The sequence below is a fragment of the Coregonus clupeaformis genome, chromosome 16 (assembly GCF_020615455.1).
Source record: "Coregonus clupeaformis isolate EN_2021a chromosome 16, ASM2061545v1, whole genome shotgun sequence".
In the NCBI taxonomy this organism is placed as follows: domain Eukaryota; kingdom Metazoa; phylum Chordata; class Actinopteri; order Salmoniformes; family Salmonidae; genus Coregonus; species Coregonus clupeaformis.
Window position 1 is genome coordinate 19,729,229 of NC_059207.1, and position 20,634 is coordinate 19,749,862.

The following is a 20,634-nucleotide window of genomic DNA, read 5'->3' on the forward strand; positions in this document are numbered from 1 at the left end:
TTTAATAAATAGTTGAAGGTATCATTTTGATAGCCTTCCTCCTGGAAGTAAAGGGAGGTAAAAAGGTCAAACACACTCCTTTAATCAGTATGTTACATGTAATTCAATCCAACCAATTAGAACACTGCGGTACTAAATGAAGAAATCAAGCATCATTATCAAGCTACCAACATATATACCACATCTGTGCATTCAAGTTAATTTGCAGGTCAGGGAGTAGGGTGAAGTTTCCCCTAGATGCTGATCTTGGATCAGTTTTTCCCCACTAATACTTAATGTTAGGATAAGGGGAGGGGAAGCTGTTCCTAGACCTGTAACATAAGAGAAGCTTCACCCCAGAAAACTGATCACGTTGTTTTATCAGGTAGTGCACAAGCTCCGTCCAAATGTGAAGCTTGAATGCCCTCTAGTGGTACATGATATAACTGGGACAGGAAGCCGAAAGTGGAACGCCACAGTGTCACGCATGCAATAAGCATTTCATGGGAACGACATAGGGAAAGGAAAGAAGAGGAAATGAAAGGAGAGGAGAGGATAGGAGAGGAGAGGAGAGGAGAGGAGAGGAGAGGAGAGGAGAGGAGAGGAGAGGAGAGGAGAGGAGAGGAGAGGAGAGGAGAGGAGAGGAGAGGAGAGGAGAGGAGAGGCATAGCAAGGATGGAGACATTACAGAAAAAAAAGTGCAACGCATAGCCCTGGGGAGTGCTGTTGTTGGAGACCAGGCCCTGAGGAGTGCTGTTGTTGGAGACCAGGCCCTGAGGATTGCTGTTGTTAGAGACCAGGCCCTGAGGAGTGCTGTTGTTGGAGACCAGGCCCTGAGGAGTGCTGTTGTTGGAGACCCCCCCCCCCCCAGCCCCAAAAGGCCCTTTAAGAATGGAAGGAAGCTGGTGTCACCACTAGTGTTGTCCCCCGTTAGTCGACACACACACTCCCTGTCATTCTCAATTAAGTGCTACATGCTTAGCTTTGCTCCTCCAGTCTAGTCTAGGTGTGAACCATACGCCAAGACTCACGCTAGCTAGCTCGGCCTGCTTTAGCTTTATGGAACCTATAGCATTTCAAGTAGCACTATGAAAGACGGACGAGAGAGACTAGAAGTGTCACTGTACTGATGATGATTGGGGTTGTTACGGTATGACGACACGGTGTCACTGGTACGGACACATCCCTAAGGAGTTACCTTCTTTTCCTCCTGCAAGGTGACAATCTCATGGTAGCGCGGGATGACCAGCTCAGCCCGACTCTTCTGCTCCTTCCTCATATTGACGTTCTCGTACTCTGCCATGGAATACCTGCAGGGGGGCATGGGTTAGGGGTAGGAAATGGGATGTGAATTTGTCAGCAGCTCTTAAGCTTTTAGGAGACAGGGAGGATTTATTTTCCCTGTCAATCATCTCCAAATGACCCTGTCAAAATCAAATCAAATGTTATTTGTCACATGCTTCGTAAACAACAGCTGTAGACTAACAGTGAAATGCTTACTTACGGGCCCTTTCCAACCCTGTTAATCACATATATCTGGGAATGGGAGAGGATGGGAGAGGATTGGGACAGGATGGGAGAGGATGGGAGAGGATGGGGAGGACAGATTTACACGTCCAAGCCAAGCTCAATTGAGGAGAGTGGGGGATGTGATAGCTGGGGGAACGCAGGTGTCCTTCCTACTATTGAGCTGTCGGGAGGATGCCCACAATATCCAAAAGTGCTTAGTAAGACTCATCCTCACTCACCATCAATACTGTCAGGAAGTGCATTGTAAACAATGTTAAAGACTTTCATTTTACTTTGGAGGCAAAAAAATGACTCATTTGGTCTGAGTGAATTTCGATAAAGAGGAAAACGAATGCACATTTCAGGTAATAGATGTGTGACTGACGTGGTCCTATGGATCAGAGTCACTGGAATGGAGTATCCTAGGCTAGGGGTGTGTGTTTAGTAGTGTATTGGGTATATGTTGTGAAATTGTTAGATATTACTTGTTAGATATTACTGCACTGTCGGAGCTAGAAGCACAAGCATTTCGCTACACCCACAATAACATCTGCTAAACACGTGTACGTGACCAATAACATTTGATTTTACTCTATTTGAAGTGTTCGATGTGAGGAGAGGCAGACAGCACTCACTCTTCAGGCTCATATTGGCCTGGTCCAGGGCCCTCCACCACCTTCACCTCGCCTCGCTTCCCTGTCATCTTCCCAAAATGGACGCCTTTGTACTTCAGAGAGAAGCTGGTTTCCGCCTGTGGAAAAAAAAGTATCCAGGGGAAAAATCAGTGACGATGGAGCAAGGGGGTTGTTTCGATTTTATACTCTTTTTTTGCTTCGCTTTCTTTAGGATGGGATGATGAAATTCCACCAAATGTCAGTATATTTCAGAACAGTTGAGATTCAGCGACCAGTAATCTCTTTCCTTTACAACCTCCCTCACTTCTACTCTGGCATTTGAGATATGGCACAGGGGCCATTAACATACAGGAATGACAATAAAGACAGTTCTGGAAATGAGCAGCCTTTTTCTAAGTAACCATGGGTTCAGCATGACATGGCAGGTTTGAATTCAATCAGTGACACACAAACAGTAACTGAACATGTCAGTCAACAACACAAGCTGCATCCAATTTGCGAACACTACAAACTTATCTTTAACAAAAATACCATCTAACAAAATGCTACCAAAATACTAACTCTAAAAGCAAACCAAAGCAACTCAGGGCATAAAGAACTTAGTCAGCTTTGAAATTAATTGTACACTGTAATGCATATTCAAGTTAGGAAAAAAATGTTTATTCATCAGCCACCCAATAGATCAGCGGTGCCCAAACAAGTCTTATCAGCATAGTTTTCTCTGTTTTGAAAGAATGCCATTAGACAGCTACTTAACTCCATGACCTGATAAACTTGGTGGTTAAAAATGCATGTCAGTCAGGAGATTTAAAGCCTTTAAAGACAAGGAGTGAGAGGGAGAGGAAGAAAGGAATGAATTGATGCACTCTTGATAACCCTACCTCACTAATCTCTTTCTGTCAGTCTGGAGTGTTGATATAACCTACCTCACTAATCTCTTTCTGCTAGTCTGGAGTGTTGATATAACCTACCTCACTAATCTCTTTCTGTCAGTCTGGAGTGTTGATGTGACCTACCTCACTAATCTCTTTCTGTCAGTCTGGAGTGTTGATATAACCTACCTCACTAATCTCTTTCTGCTAGTCTGGAGTGTTGATATAACCTACCTCACTAATCTCTTTCTGTCAGTCTGGAGTGTTGATGTGACCTACCTCACTAATCTCTTTCTGCTAGTCTGGAGTGTTGATATAACCTACCTCACTAATCTCTTTCTGCTAGTCTGGAGTGTTGATATAACCTACCTCACTAATCTCTTTCTGTCAGTCTGGAGTGTTGATATGACCTACCTCACTAATCTCTTTCTGTCAGTCTGGAGTGTTGATATGACCTACCTCACTAATCTCTTTCTGTCAGTCTGGAGTGTTGATATAACCTACCTCACTAATCTCTTTCTGTCAGTCTGGAGTGTTGATATAACCTACCTCACTAATCTCTTTCTGTCAGTCTGGAGTGTTGATATAACCTACCTCACTAATCTCTTTCTGTCAGTCTGGAGTGTTGATATGACCTACCTCACTAATCTCTTTCTGTCAGTCTGGAGTGTTGATATAACCTACCTCACTAATCTCTTTCTGTCAGTCTGGAGTGTTGATATGACCTACCTCACTAATCTCTTTCTGTCAGTCTGGAGTGTTGATATAACCTACCTCACTAATCTCTTTCTGTCAGTCTGGAGTGTTGATATAACCTACCTCACTAATCTCTTTCTGTCAGTCTGGAGTGTTGATATGACCTACCTCACTAATCTCTTTCTGTCAGTCTGGAGTGTTGATATAACCTACCTCACTAATCTCTTTCTGTCAGTCTGGAGTGTTGATATAACCTACCTCACTAATCTCTTTCTGTCAGTCTGGCGTGTTGATATAACCTACCTCACTAATCTCTTTCTGCCAGTCTGGAGTGTTGATATGACCTACCTCACTAATCTCTTTCTGCTAGTCTGGAGTGTTGATATAACCTACCTCACTAATCTCTTTCTGCTAGTCTGGAGTGTTGATATAACCTACCTCACTAATCTCTTTCTGTCAGTCTGGAGTGTTGATATGACCTACCTCACTAATCTCTTTCTGTCAGTCTGGAGTGTTGATATGACCTACCTCACTAATCTCTTTCTGTCAGTCTGGAGTGTTGATATAACCTACCTCACTAATCTCTTTCTGTCAGTCTGGAGTGTTGATATAACCTACCTCACTAATCTCTTTCTGTCAGTCTGGAGTGTTGATATAACCTACCTCACTAATCTCTTTCTGTCAGTCTGGAGTGTTGATATGACCTACCTCACTAATCTCTTTCTGTCAGTCTGGAGTGTTGATATAACCTACCTCACTAATCTCTTTCTGTCAGTCTGGAGTGTTGATATGACCTACCTCACTAATCTCTTTCTGTCAGTCTGGAGTGTTGATATAACCTACCTCACTAATCTCTTTCTGTCAGTCTGGAGTGTTGATATAACCTACCTCACTAATCTCTTTCTGTCAGTCTGGAGTGTTGATATGACCTACCTCACTAATCTCTTTCTGTCAGTCTGGAGTGTTGATATAACCTACCTCACTAATCTCTTTCTGTCAGTCTGGAGTGTTGATATAACCTACCTCACTAATCTCTTTCTGTCAGTCTGGAGTGTTGATATAACCTACCTCACTAATCTCTTTCTGCCAGTCTGGAGTGTTGATATGACCTACCTCACTAATCTCTTTCTGTCAGTCTGGAGTGTTGATATGACCTACCTCACTAATCTCTTTCTGTCAGTCTGGAGTGTTGATATAACCTACCTCACTAATCTCTTTCTGCTAGTCTGGAGTGTTGATATAACCTACCTCACTAATCTCTTTCTGTCAGTCTGGAGTGTTGATATAACCTACCTCACTAATCTCTTTCTGTCAGTCTGGAGTGTTGATATAACCTACCTCACTAATCTCTTTCTGTCAGTCTGGAGTGTTGATATGACCTACCTCACTAATCTCTTTCTGTCAGTCTGGAGTGTTGATATAACCTACCTCACTAATCTCTTTCTGTCAGTCTGGAGTGTTGATATGACCTACCTCACTAATCTCTTTCTGTCAGTCTGGAGTGTTGATATAACCTACCTCACTAATCTCTTTCTGTCAGTCTGGAGTGTTGATATAACCTACCTCACTAATCTCTTTCTGTCAGTCTGGAGTGTTGATATGACCTACCTCACTAATCTCTTTCTGTCAGTCTGGAGTGTTGATATAACCTACCTCACTAATCTCTTTCTGTCAGTCTGGAGTGTTGATATAACCTACCTCACTAATCTCTTTCTGTCAGTCTGGAGTGTTGATATAACCTACCTCACTAATCTCTTTCTGCCAGTCTGGAGTGTTGATATGACCTACCTCACTAATCTCTTTCTGCTAGTCTGGAGTGTTGATATAACCTACCTCACTAATCTCTTTCTGCTAGTCTGGAGTGTTGATATAACCTACCTCACTAATCTCTTTCTGTCAGTCTGGAGTGTTGATATGACCTACCTCACTAATCTCTTTCTGTCAGTCTGGAGTGTTGATATGACCTACCTCACTAATCTCTTTCTGTCAGTCTGGAGTGTTGATATAACCTACCTCACTAATCTCTTTCTGTCAGTCTGGAGTGTTGATATAACCTACCTCACTAATCTCTTTCTGTCAGTCTGGAGTGTTGATATAACCTACCTCACTAATCTCTTTCTGTCAGTCTGGAGTGTTGATATGACCTACCTCACTAATCTCTTTCTGTCAGTCTGGAGTGTTGATATAACCTACCTCACTAATCTCTTTCTGTCAGTCTGGAGTGTTGATATGACCTACCTCACTAATCTCTTTCTGTCAGTCTGGAGTGTTGATATAACCTACCTCACTAATCTCTTTCTGTCAGTCTGGAGTGTTGATATAACCTACCTCACTAATCTCTTTCTGTCAGTCTGGAGTGTTGATATGACCTACCTCACTAATCTCTTTCTGTCAGTCTGGAGTGTTGATATAACCTACCTCACTAATCTCTTTCTGTCAGTCTGGAGTGTTGATATAACCTACCTCACTAATCTCTTTCTGTCAGTCTGGAGTGTTGATATAACCTACCTCACTAATCTCTTTCTGCCAGTCTGGAGTGTTGATATGACCTACCTCACTAATCTCTTTCTGTCAGTCTGGAGTGTTGATATGACCTACCTCACTAATCTCTTTCTGTCAGTCTGGAGTGTTGATATAACCTACCTCACTAATCTCTTTCTGCTAGTCTGGAGTGTTGATATAACCTACCTCACTAATCTCTTTCTGCTAGTCTGGAGTGTTGATATAACCTACCTCACTAATCTCTTTCTGTCAGTCTGGAGTGTTGATATGACCTACCTCACTAATCTCTTTCTGTCAGTCTGGAGTGTTGATATAACCTACCTCACTAATCTCTTTCTGCTAGTCTGGAGTGTTGATATAACCTACCTCACTAATCTCTTTCTGTCAGTCTGGAGTGTTGATATAACCTACCTCACTAATCTCTTTCTGTCAGTCTGGAGTGTTGATATGACCTACCTCACTAATCTCTTTCTGTCAGTCTGGAGTGTTGATATGACCTACCTCACTAATCTCTTTCTGTCAGTCTGGAGTGTTGATATGACCTACCTCACTAATCTCTTTCTGTCAGTCTGGAGTGTTGATATGACCTACCTCAAGGACGTTGTTGACTTGGTTAGTCATTAGCAAATGAAATATAGTTTAATTGAAGGCCAGACCAGTGGGCGGTGCATTATTTTAAGTGAATATTGTAATATAACTTGAAGAATAATTACTAATGGTCCTCTTTGTTGACACCAGAATAAATGAACAAGGTGCTTTGTAGAGCTCCGATCATTAGCTATGGAAATAGATTTCGGGCAAATTAAGAGGCCCACTGTTGCATTAGATCGGCTGCTGCTAATGGAACTCTCTCACACAGGGTAAGGGCAAACACACGCACACACACACACTTACTCACTCACTAATGAATTTACTCTCACCACTCTCACTGTCATAACTTACTGAGTGAGTTGTGTGTGTGTGTGTGTGTGTGTGCGCGTGCGTGCGTGTGTGTATTTGTGTGTGCCCGCTCCTCTCTTACCACCACTGGGTTGTAGAAAGCAGGTCCTAATGTTTCATCCTTTGCTGGTGCCTTTTGCTTGCAAAGAAATCCCTGTCCATTGTCTTCATAGCCAAAGGCCTGCCCAGGCGACGGGATGGAAGGAATGTCTGGCTGTGGCAGGAACTTGAGGCGATTAGGAACACCCTGAAGCCACTAGTGGAATAGACAACATAGGAAACACATTAACATGCCCAGCCAATCCCTGAATCGGAAACCTGAAATACACTACTTCCATTTATCTGCTTGCCCTGCCCTCATATTTAGCCTTACATTGAAGCGTTGTACCATTGTCTTTTCAGGACAACCAGCGCTACAAGTAGAATACAAAAACAACTTAACATAAACAGTTGCATTCATGTGTTTTATTGACAAAAGCAAAAACCTGATCAAAATGTATTTATATGACTGCTGTAAGTACATAAATGGTTTGCTCAGTGGGAAAGGAATATCTGCTCTCACAAACACCAGCCCCAATCAAACGCACAGGCTAATGGTCGGCATCAGCGGATGCAGAAGAAATAGACAAATCCAGAAGTCTGTAGCTCAAGCACACAACGTTTAAGAGGGGGTGGAAGCACAAAACAATCTCAGATGATAGCGTGGGACTCCAATTATTACATGGCTTTTTTACTATGTCTTCTGCATCAATCGTCTTAAAACATGTGCAGTGACAAGGTGGGATGGTTCCCCACTCACCTTTGCGGTCTGTCACAGAGTGTGCTGTGATGGGATAGCTTAGGCTAGAACGTGTGTATTCATTAGGACACACTGTAGCAAAACGTTTAGCAGTGGAAAACGTTTTGAAATGAAAACGAGAGTTTCTTATTGCACAAATTCAGGTAGGTACCTCCCCGTTTCGGCGTGTTTGCTTCCGTTTTGTTCCTAGTGAATACACCTCAAGGACACATACCACTTTAGTGCGTCTCTTCCCCAGAGGCTCACTCTCAGCTCCCCTCAGAGTGTTTCCTGCCGCCTGCCGGACGTTGTACGCTCCAGGGCCCGGGACTTCTGACACCACCTCATCAAACCGCTTTGATCGATTCTTTAGACTTTGTCCTCCCAGAATGTTATCCTACAAGGTTCAGATCAACGTCACCTTGGTTTATGATTATTAGCTAAGCTTGGGTATCAAATTGAACCCAATGCATTGATTCTTCAGACCCATTTGACAAGACTGCTAGAAAGTGAATTAATTTCACACTTGGGTGAATGGATGCATCCATGACTCACCTTACCATGTGAGCTGTTGTATTGTCCCGGTCCAGGCAAGGCTTTGTCATCGCTGGACCTGTGGAACATTGAGGGCCGGTTGGAGAGTGAGAGGAACGGAGCATAGCCATCTGCAAAACAGTGATAAATGTCAATGGATATAGGCCTATACACATATTTTGAACATATTTTATACACTGTCACAACTTGTAACAGTATGTATAACGTTTTCAATTGCTTTCAAAAACAGCATACTTTATGAATCAGAGCTCAACATGATGAAATATTGGATTAATCACAAATTGTACATGCATGCAACAAAGGCTACCTTTTGGGTCAATATGGCTACTTCAAACACAAAACGTAGCAGCTGAGCCGATAAGTCTACATACAGTGAGCTCCATAATTCATTGGACAGTGACCATTGTTTTGTTATTTTGGTTCTGTACTCTAGCACTTTGAGTTTGAAAGGATACAATGACAATGAGGGTGAAGTGCAGACTGTCAGCTTTAATTTGAGGGTATTTTCATACATATCGGATGAACCGTTTAGAAATGACAGCACCTTTTGTACATGGTCCCCCCATTTTAAGGTACTACAAGTATTTGTTAAATTGGCTTCACAGATGTGTGTCGTTAGGCAGGTGTATTCATTTGTGTCGTTAGTGAATGCAGGAGAGCTGTTGATGAATAGTAATGATTCTAGACGTTGCTATTGCCTTTGGAGGTTGTTATTGGGGTGTGACAACATGAGGAAGACAGCAGTGTCGATGCAAATGAAGTTGGCCGTCATAAGGCTCAGAAATGAAAATCAATCATTCAGGAACATTGCAAAAACCCCTGGCCATGCCCAAGTCAACAGTTTTGTTCATCATTAACAAGAAAAAAAACAACCGGTGAACTCAATTATGTCAAAAGACCCGGTAGACAGAGGAAGACCACTGTAGTGGATGACCGGAGAATACTCTCTATGGTGAAGAAAAAACCCTGATAACAGCCCAACAGATCAAAACACTCTCCTGGATGCAGGTGTAGATGTGTCAAAGTCTACCATACGCAGAAGACTACACCAGCAGGACTACAGAGGGTACACTACAAGATGCAAACCACTGATAAGCCTGAAGAACAGAAAGGCAAGATTACAGTTTGCTAAAAGCACCTAAAAGAACCCCCAAGAGTTCTGGAAAAAAAATGTGTGGACAGATGAGACAAAGATTAACATGTACCAGAGTGATGGAAAGACAAAAGTGTGGAGAAAAAAAGAAATGCCCATGATCCAAAGCATACCACCTCATCCATGAAACATGGTGGAGGGGTGTTATGGCTTGGGCCTGTATGGCTGCCAGTGGAACAGGCTCACTTGTCTTCATCGATGATGTGACTGCAGACAGAAGTAGAACAATGAATTCTGAAGTCTACAGAAATATTTTATCTGCTCAGATAAAACCAAATGCCTCCAAACTCATTGGACGGCACTTAATCACGCAACAAGACAATGACCCTAAACATACTGCTAGAGCAACAAAGGGGTTTTTGATGGCCAAAAAGTGGAAAAACCTTGACTGGCCGAGTCAATCACCAGATCTGAATCCAATTGAACATGCAGTTTACATGCTGAAGAGGAGACTTAAGGCAATAAGTCCCCGAAACAAGCAGGAACTGAAGATGGCTGTAGTACAGGCCTGGCAGAGCATCACCAGGGAAGATACCCAGCGTCTGGTGATGGCGATGCATCGCAGACTTCAAGCAGTCATTGCATGCAAAGGATATGCGACCAAATATTAACAATGATTACTTTATTCTACATTATGTTAAACTGTCCAATGATTTTTGATGCCCGAAAATGGGGGGGACCATGTACAAAAGCTTCTATAATTCGTAAACGGTTCATCCGATATGTATGAAAATACCCTCAAATTAAAGCTGACAGTCTGCACTTCACCCTCATTGTCATTGTATCCTTTCAAACTCAAAGTGCTAGAGTACAGAACCAAAATAACAAAAGAATGGTCACTGTCCAGTGAATTATGGAGCTCACTGTACATACAGTATTTTAGCCATAGGCCTGCCCTACATGGTTTTCAGATAAGCAACAGTCATAATAACTAATTTTAAAAACTGACAAATTATAACAATTTGAGAGCTTGTTCCTAAAATGCTGTTAAAACTTCCTTTTGAAAACATCAACAACCCTACCTGATTTTTTTGTTTTGTATTCAATGACCTCGTATGATCCTGGCCCAATTTTGGACGTGGTGCTGCCAACAGTGAGGTAGGTAACTCTTGGAGCGCGCCCATACATTTTCACCAGCAATGACGCGGCCAACTCGGTGAATGACGCTGGGACAAAACAACTCGGTGAATGTCAACTAAAATCCTCGTAGACCTAGTTTGTCGTTTCCCTCAGTAATTTGGAGTTAGTAAAACATCCTAATAGAGCAATAGATATTCTTTCTTTTCGGAGCTACAATGTTATTGTGCGTCGTTGCTTAGACACTTGCTACGCAATTTTGGAGTCACATTACACCCATTGAATAATAGAAGGATTATGGAACTAGAACTTTACAATGATTCTAAAGGCTGTTAATTATCGCACCGTTGTTAAGGAACATAAAATGCAAAAAAGCAAAACATGAACTTCTGTAATAGATCCGTTATTACGATGATAATTGTTTGACAGCTCATTTGAAGCTGAAGGCAATATCAGACGGAAGGACCCCTTTATTTAGAACAATGTTGCCATCTAGCGGTTTAACACGTGTCATGCAGTTGCATCTGATGACTGAGCACTGTGATGCTCCCATTTACATTTACATTTACGTCATTTAGCAGACGCTCTTATTTAATATCCAGAGCGACTTACAAATAGGTGCATTCACCTTATAGCCAGTGGGATAACCCCTTTACAATGTTTATTTTTTATTTATTTATTTTTTTTATTTTATTTTATTTTTGGGGGAGGGGGGGTTGGAATAAAGGGGGGGTAGAAGGGGGGGGGTAGAAGGATTACTTTATCCTATCCCAGGTATTCCTTAAAGAGGTGGGGTTTCAAATGTCTCGGGAAGGTGGTGAGTGACTCCGCTGTCCTGGCGTCGTGAGGGAGCTTGTTCCACCATTGGGGTGCCAGAGCAGCGAACAGTTTTGACTGGGCTGAGCGGGAACTATGCTTCCGCAGAGGTAGGGGAGCCAGCAGGCCAGAGGTGGATGAACGCAGTGCCCTCGCTTTGGGTGTAGGGACTGATCAGAGCCTGAAGGTACGGAGGTGCCATTCCCCTCACAGCTCCGTAGGCAAGCACCATGGTCTTGTAGCAGATGCGAGCTTCAACTGGAAGCCAGTGGAGTGTGCGGAGGAGCGGGGTGACGTGAGAGAACTTGGGAAGGTTGAACACCAGACGGGCTGCGGCATTCTGGATGAGTTGTAGGGGTTTAATGGCACAGGCAGGGAGCCCGGCCAACAGCGAGTTGCAGTAGTCCAAACGGGAGATGACAAGTGCCTGGATTAGGACCTGTGCCGCTTCCTGTGTAAGGCAGGGTCGTACTCTCCGAATGTTGTAGAGCATGAACCTACAGGATCAGGTCACCGCCTTGATGTTAGCGGAGAACGACAGGGTGTTGTCCAGGGTCACGCCAAGGCTCTTCGCACTCTGGGAGGAGGACACAACGGAGTTGTCAACCGTGATGGCGAGATCATGGAACGGGCAGTCCTTCCCCGGGAGGAAGAGCAGCTCCGTCTTGCCGAGGTTCAGCTTGAGGTGGTGATCCGTCATCCATACTGATATGTCTGCCAGACATGCAGAGATGCGATTCGCCACCTGGTTATCAGAAGGGGGGAAAGGAGAAGATTAGTTGTGTGTCGTCAGCGTAGCAATGATAGGAGAGGCCATGTGAGGATATGACAGAGCCAAGTGACTTGGTGTATAGCGAGAATAGGAGAGGGCCTAGAACTGAGCCCTGGGGGACACCAGTGGTGAGAGCACGTGGTGCGGAGACAGCTTCTCGCCACGCCACTTGGTAGGAGCGACCGGTCAGGTAGGACGCAATCCAAGAGTGAGCCGCGCCGGAGATGCCCAGCTCGGAGAGGGTGGAGAGGAGGATCTGATGGTTCACAGTATCAAAGGCAGCAGACAGGTCTAGAAGGACAAGAGCAGAGGAGAGAGAGTTAGCTTTAGCAGTGCGGAGAGCCTCTGTGACACAGAGAAGAGCAGTCTCAGTTGAATGACCAGTCTTGAAACCTGACTGGTTTGGATCAAGAAGGTCATTCTGAGAGAGATAGCAAGAGAGTTGGCGAAAGACGGCACGCTCAATAGTTTTGGAGAGAAAAGAAAGAAGGGACACTGGTCTGTAGTTGTTGACATCGGAGGGATCGAGTGTTGGTTTTTTGAGAAGGGGTGCAACTCTCGCTCTCTTGAAGACGGAAGGGACATAGCCAGCGGTCAAGGATGAGTTGATCAGCGAGGTGAGGTAAGGGAGAAGGTCACCGGAGATGGTCTGGAGAAGAGAGGAGGGGATAGGGTCAAGCGGGCATGTTTTTGGGCGGCCTGCCGTCACAAGTCGCAAGATTTTATCTGGAGAGAGAGGGAGAAAGAAGTCAAAGCATAGGGTAGGGCAGTGTGAGCAGGACCAGCAGTGTCATTTGACTTAACAAACGAGGATCGGATGTCGTCAACCTTCTTTTTCAAAATGGTTGACGAAGTCATCCACAGAGAGGAGGAGGGGGGGGGGATTCAGCAGGGAGGAGAATGTGGCAAAGAGCTTCCTAGGGTTAGAGGCGGATGCTTGGAATTTAGAGTGGTAGAAAGTGGCCTTAGCAGCAGAAACAGATGAAGAAAATGTAGAGAGGAGGGAGTGAAAAGATGCCAGGTCTGCAGGGGAGTCTAGTTTTCTTCCATTTCCGCTCAGCTGCCCGGAGCTCTGTTCTGTGAGCTCGCAATGAGTCATCAAGCCACGGAGCTGGAGGGGAGGACCGAGCCGGCCGGGAGGATAGGGGACATAGAGAGTCAAAGGATGCAGAAAGGGAGGAGAGGAGGGTTGAGGAGGCAGAATCAGGAGATTGGAGGGAGAAGGATTGAGCAGAGGGAAGAGATGATAGGATGGAAGAGGAGAGAGTAGCGGGAGAGAGAGAGCGAAGGTTGCGACGGCGCATTACCATCTGTGTAGGGGCAGAGTGAGTAGTGTTGGAGGAGAGGGAGAGAGAAAAGGATACAAAGTAGTGGTCGGAGACTTGGAGGGGAGTTGCAGTGAGATTAGTAGAAGAACAGCATCTAGTAAAGATGAGGTCAAGCGTATTGCCTGCCTTGTGAGTAGGGGGACGGTGAGAGGGTGAGGTCAAAAGAGGAGAGGAGTGGAAAGAAGGAGGCAGAGAGAAATGAGTCAAATGTAGACGTAGGGAGGTTGAAATCCCCCAGAACTGTGAGGGGTGAGCCATCCTCAGGAAAGGAACTTATCAAGGCGTCAAGCTCATTGATGAACTCTCCAAGGGAACCTGGAGGGCGATAGATGACAAGGATATTAAGCTTAAATGGGCTAGTGACTGTGACAGCATGGAATTCAAATGAGGAGATAGACAGATGGGTCAGGGGGAAAAATTGAGAATGTCCACTTGGGAGAGATGAGGATTCCTGTGCCACCACCCCGCTGACCAGATGCTCTTGGGGGTATGCGAGAACACATGGTCAGACGAGGAGAGAGCAGCAGGAGTAGCAGTGTTTTCAGTGGTAATCCATGTTTCCGTCAGCGCCAAGAAGTCGAGGGACTGGAGGGTAGCATAGGCTGGGATGAAGTCTGCCTTGTTGGCAGCAGAACGGCAGTTCCAGAGGCTGCCTGAGACCTGGAACTCCACGTGGGTCGTGCGTGCAGGGACCACCAGGTTAGAGAGGCAGCAGCCACGCGGTGTGAGGCGTTTGTGTAGCCTGTGCGGAGAGGAGAGAACAGGGATAGGCAGAGGCATAGTTGACAGGCTGCAGCAGATGGCTACAATAATGCAGAGGAGATCGGAATAAAATGAACTAAACATCTGGGAGAGGAGAGCGCAGGGCCTCCCTCACCACAACTCCCAAATATAACTCTCCCAACTTCCACCTCAGAAACTATAATTGTTGTAAACTACAGCAGAATACTCTTGCTCCCAGCCCATGTGATATGATAGAGCAGAAATAATTTATAGATAAGACAAATTAAATGTTGAATAACAAAGTATTCCAAGCAATGGCATTTCATGAGTTGCTATGTAAGGAAATGCTGATGATCCATGATCTGTGCATAATTATGAGGAAGAGACAAAAAAACGTTTTCCCTCAGCCATATCCAATGCAATATTTTAATGATCTGATTTGATTTCCAAAAAAGGGTAAGAAAAGCATAGAGTTTGTGTTGATGGAAAATCTATTTGACTTGGTGCATTCTTCCAAACTGCGGGTGGCAGAACAATATCATCCAGTCTGCCGGAAAGCTACAATTTACAAGAAGAAGATCGATAAACTCGCGAGAATTCCCGGAACCGCTGCTGTTGGAGAGAGGGGTGGTTGAAGAAAAGAAGACAAAACACAACAAAGTAAAACTGGCGCGGGCGCTACTTTTAGTAATAACTTTTTCATAAATTCATAGTTACAGACCACAGTGTCTTCTAACTATTACAACGTGTGGTATCAATTTAGTTAAATAACGTCGTTGGAAGAATTTCACAATGCCAAGTAGCACATCTTTGTTGGAAACGGAGGAAACTGAGCCGGAGATCCCGCCACTAGTTGTGCATGCATTCGCTGACATAAGCCTCGAAAACCACTACAGACAGACGGAACAACCCGAGAGCCTCTTGCATCCACGCCCGGTCTCTCATTTCAATGTGCTTGGTGCGGTGCTGGACCTGCAGCCTATACAGCACCACCACCCGACAGAAGAGGACGAGGAAAGAGCCAACGAAGACGTGTTGGAGGAGGATGGTTTCAACAACACGCTGCTTGTGCAGGCCCAAGTCTTGGGACTAGGCTCTGTTATGCCACCTGGAATGGATACGCCCGAGACACTCTTGCTGTACAATGAGCTTGATCACGGCACACTACAACAGGCTACGGGAATGATGATTTTGCCATCAGTGTACGGAGAGCCTGGCTATGAAGTTGAGACATCGCTGCTCATGCGGAGGAAGAGTGTGAACACAACAGAGTGTGTCTCGGTGCCCAGCTCAGAACATGTTGCCGAGATTGTCGGTAGACAGGGTGAGTAAGTTAGCTACTCTAGTTACCTAGCTAACTAGTATTATTATGTTTTAATTAGCCAGACGTGTATGTTGGATACTAGCTTGATTTGGCAAGAATTATATTTTATGTATGCTGCCAATTTGGTAATTGACATTGTAAAATGTAATTTGGAAACAACCAGCTGGCTAACTAATGTAGTTAGCATCCGCTATCTAACTAGTTACTATAACTAGGTCACCCTTCAAATCCACATTTCAAAGTTGGTAAACTGGCAAAGTAAATACCGTTATATTGATTCTAGCTATCTCTCTCTCTCTAGCCATGTGATTGATGCACATTTGGATTGCAAGTTAGTTAGTTACTAGTAGTTAGCTACCTAGCTAGTTGCGTTTAGCTTGTTTCATGGCATGCTAATTATGATAGCTTCGCCTTTGTTGATCACCATGCCACATCAGCTAGCAAGCTATCGCTAGAAAATCGGTGTAATATACCGTGATTTTAGTTTGCTAGCCATCTATCAAACTGTCTTTTCACCGATGGAGAATACTTTTGACCCTCATAACTTTTTGTATCGACTGGACTGCCATAGAACATGTTTGGCAAATTGTTTTCATGTCTGCATCTGTTATAGAGCTCGCCATCTTGTAGTCCTAAAACCCGGAAATTAGTTCGCTACCTCGGGTTCGAAAACGCCATTCATTTTCCTCATAGGCTTACAAAAAGACGCTATTACTATTTCTCTGTATGTGGGGGATGGTTGACTGTTGTTAAAACCTTGAGGAAATCGTAAATGACAAGATAGTGTAAAGTCCAACTTATACCATCTACAGCGAGACATCTAGTTATTAATTATTAGCATCATCTCAGATTTCACAATAGTAAGAAATCAAGATTGTAACTGTAATTCATTAAAAGGATATAGATTAATGTCTGAGATTCTCCCTTCTAAAGTTTTTTTTTTTTTTTCGTTAGGTTGCAAGATCAAGGCATTGAGAGCAAAGACCAACACCTACATCAAGACCCCAGTGCGAGGGGAGCAGCCGGTGTTCGTGGTGACAGGACAGAAGGAGGATGTGGTCATGGCCAAGAGGGAGATCCTCTCAGCAGCTGAGCACTTCTCCCTCATCCGAGCCTCCCGGAACAAGGCAGGTCCGATGGCTGCAGCAGGGCCAGGGCTGCCTGCTGCACCTTCCCTACCTGGCCAGACCACCATCCAGGTGCGTGTACCCTACCGCGTGGTGGGACTGGTGGTCGGGCCGAAGGGGTCGACCATCAAGCGCATCCAACAGCAGACGCACACTTACATTGTCACACCGAGCCGAGACAAAGAGCCCGTGTTTGAGGTGACGGGCATGCCTGAGAATGTGGACCGAGCGCGAGAGGAGATGGAGGCCCATATCGCCATGCGTACGGGCAACTGTGTGGAGATTCCAGGAGACGAGAGCGACTTCCACTATAACGGCACCGACGTCAGCTTCGAGGCGGGCGGCTGTGGGGCGTGGCTGCAGTCGAACGCGGCCGCACCTACCGGTGCCCAGCACAGTGGCGTGCGTATGACCGCCAACTACCGCAACGACAGCTCCAGCTCTCTGGGCAGTGGCTCCACTGACTCCTACTACGGTGGAGGGGGGAACCGCATGGCCGACTTCAGCCCCACCAGCCCCTTCAACTCCAATCGTAACAACAACAATGGTGGGGCCAGCTTCTGGTTTGAGGAGACTCTGCTCCCTTTTGCCTCTGAGGAGCTGGCAGCACTGGGCTCTCCTGGGTTTGACCCTCTGGCCATCAGTACAGCTGCTCCTGCACCGCAGCCACAGGTGGTGTGGAGCCACTTGGAACAGGGCGTCCAGCTGTTGGGTGGCCGTCAGGCCCCTGTCCGAGACAGCCAGCCTGGCACGCCTCGCCTCTCCCCTGCCTTCCAAGAGGCCTTGGAACACCCCATGGCCCAGCGGGTTCAGAGGGTCTCCCTCAGTGCCTCAGAGTCTCAAAAGTTCCCAGTCTACGGCCCCACCTTCTCATCCTCCAGTGACAGCTCCAGCTCTCCGCCAGACTCGTGCCGAGGACGCCAGGGATGCATCCGCTGCCTGGAGAGTGAGATCATCGCAGCCCTGGTGCCCTGCGGACACAACCTCTTCTGCATAGAATGCGCCAACCGCATCTGCCAGAGCCCCGAGGCCATCTGCCCAGTGTGTCAGGCACCAGTCACCCAGGCCATACGGCTGAGCCTGCCCTGAGCCCTGACAGGGTGGGTTGGGGGGGACAGAGTGGGTGGGGTGCGGGCCTTGTATTGTCCTCCCGGTCAGGGAACCGATTGGGTCAGACCTGCTAAGTAGCATTGGGATTCCCTAAAATGATTTTTATTTTGACATGTTAAAACTCTTCCTACCTTTTGTTATTGTATTTTTATTTTAAATCTAATGTTCAACTGTCTTTGAATCAAGGTTTAAGTTGGTTGTAACATTTTATTTCTCTCCTGGTTTTAAGCCTTTTATTTTTCTGTTATTGATTTTATATGAGAAAATACTTATTGTCTGTTATTAGCTGAGCTTACAGACAGGAAGTACCAAGATGTGCTACTTCAGTACTGCTTTCCATTGCAACTTAAAAACATTATCTGTTTACAGTAACTCGTGCCTAATTCCATTTAAGTAATCTAAACATACAACTGTTTTTGTGGGCACACAGTGTTACCATAGAACTCTACAAAAGAAAAGCCTGTGGCCTTTTTAGAAAGCATGTATTTTATTGAACACTATTACTCAACCCAAACCTTTATGCTTCAGGAGGTCAGACTGACAAAGGACAAGTCTTCGATGCATTCGGGGAGTGACCTGGTCTTCCGTTGGGGTGTGGTCAACTCATGCTCATATGTAGGTGGTTGGGCTCCTGACATTCCAGCCATATTATCCAGTATTTTTTGACCCACATGTGGAGTCCGACATGTGCGTGGCGCAATCGCCCACATTTAACTTAACTAGCCTACACCTACCCTAATGCGTTATTGGACTAACGGCCTCCTCTGACTCTGTGGTACCACCTCTTCATGTGAGCTGCCTTCTCTCACGTTTGAGTTTTATCATGTGCCCAAGCACAGACCCCATCTCTTCTCTCCCCTGCTGACAGATGAGACCTAGTATTCCCCCCGCTGTCATCCTCTCACCCCTTTTCCCGTCCGCTATAGGCTGCATTACACAGGCAGACGGATTCTGATATTTTGCCCAATTATTGACAAAGATCTAATCTGATTTGGTCTAAAGACCAATAATTGGTCTGCCTGTGTAAATGCAGCCATAGAGGTATGCAGCTCAGTGTTGAATTCTATCTAACTTCTGGGGAATACATTGGTCCTAAACCTCTCAAGACCAATCTTTACATTCTATGTATGGAATATTGTTAATGACAGGTAAATATACAGATATTTATTTTTATTTCACTTGAAGTTACATATTAAAATGTTTACAAATACGTTTTTTTTTTTTCCTCTAGTATGTGCAGAACTGGAAGGGTGAGTTGCGGTGTACTGCAGATTGTCAGTGATATTTGCTTGTAGTATAGTTCACCAGTATTGAAAAACGATTAGCTGCCATCTTGTAGTGGAGGGAAAGTGCACATACGCATGTTTTCGTAATGTACCGCATTGTACACTGCAATTGTAAAAGGCAATGGATCAAACATGAGCTGCGTCTGTCTGTTTGCCACCAAATTAATGGAATACATGTATCTTATATGCTGTACCAACAGTTAAAGAAAGTGCTAATTTTACTACACTTTTATGTATATGTAGGGAAGACTAATGGCATATAAATTAAACAAATTGAGTAAAGTTTAAAGCAAACTATATTTTATGATAAATGGCCCTTTTTAAGTTGTGGCCAAAGCACTGATATTATATATTTGCTGTTAAGAGAATTAAGAGTTTTATTTTTCTGATATTAAAGTTCCTTAATAAAGACGGTTTCATTTAAAGCCCTTCTGTCTCATGTTTTGACATTATTTTTTATTTTTTTACGAGGTACATTTAACAGTTGCTGAATATTCATAACTAATGAGTAAATGGTTACATTTCTGAAGTTCCACAAAATGTGGTTTTCTACCTTTCATACTGTTAGTAGGGCCTGAGTCTAGACCTGGGTTATCCAAACTCAGTCCTGCCCCCCCCCCACCCCCACAGCTGATTCAAATAACCAACTTATCAAGCTTTTATTATTTGAATCTGCTGTGTAGTGCTAGGGCAAAAACCAAAACGTGCACCCCTGGGTGGGGGGGAGGACCCAGTTTGAGAAACCCTGTTCTAGATCAGTGGTGTCAAACTCATTCCACGGGTATCTTCTGTTTTTTGCTTTCAATTAAGACCTAGACAACCAGGTGAGGGGAGTTCCTTACTAATTAGTGACCTTAATTCATCAATGGAGGAGTGAAAACCTCCATGGAATGAGTTTGATATTTGTGGTCTAGATTTTAGACCAGGAGCTAGACAACAGGCACCGGGTGTGTTGTACTGCACAGAGGAGAGTACTTCCCTAGCACCGGGACCTGGAGCTGATCTGCCTGCTGCAGTCTCTGGAGGTCTGTTTGACCTCGCCTGCCGGGAAATAGGTCAAACGTGACAGCTACCGCCCTGGCGCATGGAACCTCCCTGGCGCTAGGACCACATCTTCAGGGAGCGGTCTGTGGGGGCATTTACACAGCTATACACACCAGTTTGGAACTAGAAGAGGTGGCAGCATTGTTGGATCTGCTGTGAGTAGTAAATACACCAATAAGGAGTGGATGGGACACCGCTGTTGCTTTGTTTTTAGATGCACAAAAGCCTGCGTGGCAACTGACAAGGCGCTTACTTGGGCCAGTTGCTTCCCAGGTAGCATAGGCCAGGGTATCGCAAACTCGGTCCTGGGCCCCCCCGGGTGCATGTTTTGTTTTTTGCCCTAGCACTATACAGCTGATTCAAATAATCAAAGCTATTTGAATCCCTGGCATAGGCCATCGACAACTCT

The 20,634-nt window shown here is 45.0% G+C and overlaps 2 protein-coding genes across 3 annotated transcripts in view; one reads left to right on the top strand and one right to left on the bottom strand.

Annotated features, from left to right (window-relative positions):
• stpg2 (sperm-tail PG-rich repeat containing 2) overlaps positions 1–10,934 on the bottom strand; it is a 64,295-nt gene extending 53,361 nt beyond the window's left edge. Inside the window, exons 1-6 of one of the 2 annotated variants that reach the window (XM_041899866.2) lie at positions 10,641–10,934; positions 8,466–8,575; positions 8,146–8,307; positions 7,215–7,388; positions 2,124–2,239; positions 1,178–1,289 (exon numbers count right to left, since the gene is read on the bottom strand). In XM_041899866.2, coding sequence (XP_041755800.1) covers positions 1,178–1,289; positions 2,124–2,239; positions 7,215–7,388; positions 8,146–8,307; positions 8,466–8,575; positions 10,641–10,746 — 780 coding nt within the window. In that variant the 5' untranslated portion in view covers positions 10,747–10,934. Of the gene's footprint in view, positions 1–1,177; positions 1,290–2,123; positions 2,240–7,214; positions 7,389–8,145; positions 8,308–8,465; positions 8,576–10,640 lie in introns of those variants that run through there. The other variant, XM_041899867.2, reaches the window with a different exon arrangement.
• A 4,006-nt stretch (positions 10,935–14,940) lies between these two features.
• LOC121584381 (RNA-binding protein MEX3B) lies at positions 14,941–19,609 on the top strand. Its single transcript, XM_041900220.1, has 2 exons — positions 14,941–15,658; positions 16,613–19,609. Exons 1-2 carry the CDS (start codon positions 15,127–15,129, stop codon positions 17,872–17,874), a joined length of 1,794 nt encoding a protein of 597 aa, XP_041756154.1. The 5' UTR covers positions 14,941–15,126; the 3' UTR covers positions 17,875–19,609.
• The last annotated feature ends 1,025 nt before the right edge of the window (positions 19,610–20,634 follow it).

Coding starts and splice junctions, on each gene's coding strand:
- LOC121584381 (XM_041900220.1), top strand. CDS start 15,127: ATGCCAAGTAGCACATCTTTGTTGGAAACGGAGGAAACTGAGCCGGAG. Junction 15,659..16,612: donor CGAGATTGTCGGTAGACAGG/GTGAGTAAGTTA, acceptor TTTTTTCGTTAG/GTTGCAAGATCAAGGCATTG.